This window comes from Borostomias antarcticus, assembly GCF_949987555.1.
Source record: "Borostomias antarcticus genome assembly, chromosome: 6".
NCBI classification, from domain to species: Eukaryota; Metazoa; Chordata; class Actinopteri; order Stomiiformes; family Stomiidae; genus Borostomias; species Borostomias antarcticus.
Window position 1 is genome coordinate 2379612 of NC_140239.1, and position 2500 is coordinate 2382111.

Below are 2500 nucleotides of genomic sequence, written 5' to 3' on the forward strand. Positions count from 1 at the left end.
GATGGAGGGATGGATGGAGGGATGGAGGGATGGATGGATGGATGGATGGATGGATGGATGGATGGATGGATGGATGATGGATGGATGGATGGATGGATGGATGGATGGATGATGGATGGAAGGATGGATGAAGGATGGATGAAGGATGGATGAAGGATGGATGGATGGATGGATGGATGGATGGATGGATGGATGGATGGATGGATGGATGGATGGATGGATGGATGGATGGATGGATGGATGGATGGATGGATGGATGGATGGATGGAGGAAGGGAGAGAGAAGCAGTGGTAATGATAGAAGCAGATCACTCAAGGGTCATGAGCCCTCACACACACACCCACACACACACCCACACACACACACACACACACACCCCTACCTTTCTTCATGTCCCTGAAGGGGGGGTTGCTGAAGCAGTAGGGGCAGAGCGGGTAGCTCTTCCCCCGGGAGCCCGAGGTCCAGAGCACCACCTCGAAGTCATCCAGCGGGCAGCGCAGCTCCTTGTACAGCTTGATGGCTCCGTTCTGGGGGAGGCTGTAGGTCTCCTCACAGTGGGAGCAGTGGAGCCGGCTGGGTTTGGCCTGGGGGGGGGGGGGGAGTCAAAAGTAAGAGCAGCACTCTAACCTGACACGCCAGGTGGTCTGCTTCGCATAACTCTCCGTTGGAAACCGCTTGGAAAAGGGCGGGCGCTTTCAGAAATACTTGGCGGGTGATTGGATGAACCGCCTGTCTATCACCGTCTATCGCGCGCTAGTCTCGGAGCCAGACTCTCTACGGAGGAGAGAGTCTGGACTTCAGCCGCTAGAATTTGTAAAAGGAAGTTCTTAAAAAAACTCAGCACTTCCTGTCCGGCCTGTCTACTACTCTCTATGGAATTTTGACGGGATATCAGTAATTTGACGGGATATCCGTAATTTTCCCCCCAACTTCCTTCATCAAAATGTCTGCGTCTGAATACCAGACGTAGTTGACAGGTCGGAAGACCTGGAGCCGGAAGTCGACTCGTCTGGCTCGCGAGACTAATCGCGCGCTAACTTCCACCGCTTCTCGCTGCCGTCACGCCTAAACCCACACAGCCAACTGTCACGCCTAAACCCACACAGCCAACTGTCACGCCTAAACCCACACAGCCAACTGTCACGCCTAAACCCACACAGCCAACTGTAGCCGTTTGGAGTTCAAATTCCTTGGAACCCTGTTGGTTCAACCAATGCTAACTGTTGAGATCGTTTTCTGATCTGGCGAGATCGTTTTCTTATCTGGCGAGATCGTTTTCTGATCTGGCGAGATCGTTTTCTGATCTGGCGAGATCGTTTTCTGATCTGGCGAGATCGTTTTCTGATCTGGTGAGATCGTTTTCTGATCTGGTGAGATCGTTTTCTGATCTGGTGAGATCGTTTTCTGATCTGGTGAGATCGTTTTCTGATCTGGTGAGATCGTTTTCTGATCTGGTGAGATCGTTTTCTGATCTAGCGAGATTGTTTTCTGATCTGGCCGAGCCAGACTGATTTGCGAGAGAAACAGAATGTGAGCTCAGGATGGCGTCACGAGGCGAGCAGCACTCTAATACCTTCCACAACCTGAGCATTTTGAAATGCTGCATTTCCTGGGTCTTGGTTAAGAGAGGTTTAAATATTATGCTTACATGGGATAAATGAATGTTTAGGGGTGTATCTAAGTCACAGTATAGAAATTAGTGAATGTTCAGGCTTTCTAAGAAACATTTGATGAGACTTTGTTGTCTTGCTTGGGAAAACGTTTAATAAAATTAAACTTATGGAACTGCGAAAACAAGACTTTTTCCTGTGTAGGATTTTCCATGATGCTCCCTACGCAATTGGACAGCCGGGGACCAATAAAACCGGACGCCTCATGAATTATTCATGATCAGCCAAGCGAAGGTCACAGCTCAGACTCCAGACCTGGAGTGGGGCTGAATGGGGACATTTAGCTTTGTCTGGCCGTCCAGTCATGCGTCATTTCCCATTCATCCTGTTGCGTGTGTGTATGTATGCATATGTGAATAATTATGTGTGTATCTGTAAATGTTGTTTGTGTGTCTCTATTCTATCTGTGTGTGTGAGTGAGTGAGTGAGTGAGTGAGTGAGTGAGTGAGTGAGTGAGTGAGTGTGTGTGTGTGTGTGTGTGTGTGTGTGAGTGTGTGTGTGTGTGTGTGTGTGTGTGTGTGTGTGTGTGTGTGTGTGTGTGTGTGTGTGTGTGTGTGTGTGTGCGGTTTCGGCTTCGTTCAAACTGACTAGGAAGCCAGAAAATATAATGGCGAGAGTGGACAAAACGGGTTGGTTGCTTAGTTAGGTACTTCCTTCGGTCGCAGAGTTTAAATCCATGGCTCTTGGCATTTGTACTTCTACCTGTAATTGTTTTTAATTATTATTAATATTATTATTATAGTATATTGTTTTTGTTCTGTTGTTATTTGTGTGAATGAGGGAAACCTGTGCTTTACGAGTATAAATAAAGGTTTGAAATGAAATGAAAT

The 2500-nt window shown here is 47.8% G+C and overlaps 1 protein-coding gene across 2 annotated transcripts in view; it reads right to left on the reverse strand.

The window, feature by feature from the left end:
- The window catches only part of top3b (DNA topoisomerase III beta), a gene marked incomplete at both ends in the record, with an annotated part of 25175 nt that overhangs the window by 2391 nt on the left and 20284 nt on the right, over positions 1-2500 (reverse strand). For both annotated transcript variants that reach the window (XM_084439961.1, XM_084439962.1), the window contains one exon: positions 383-584. In XM_084439961.1, coding sequence (XP_084296087.1) covers positions 383-584 — 202 coding nt within the window. The remainder of the gene's footprint in view (positions 1-382; positions 585-2500) is intronic.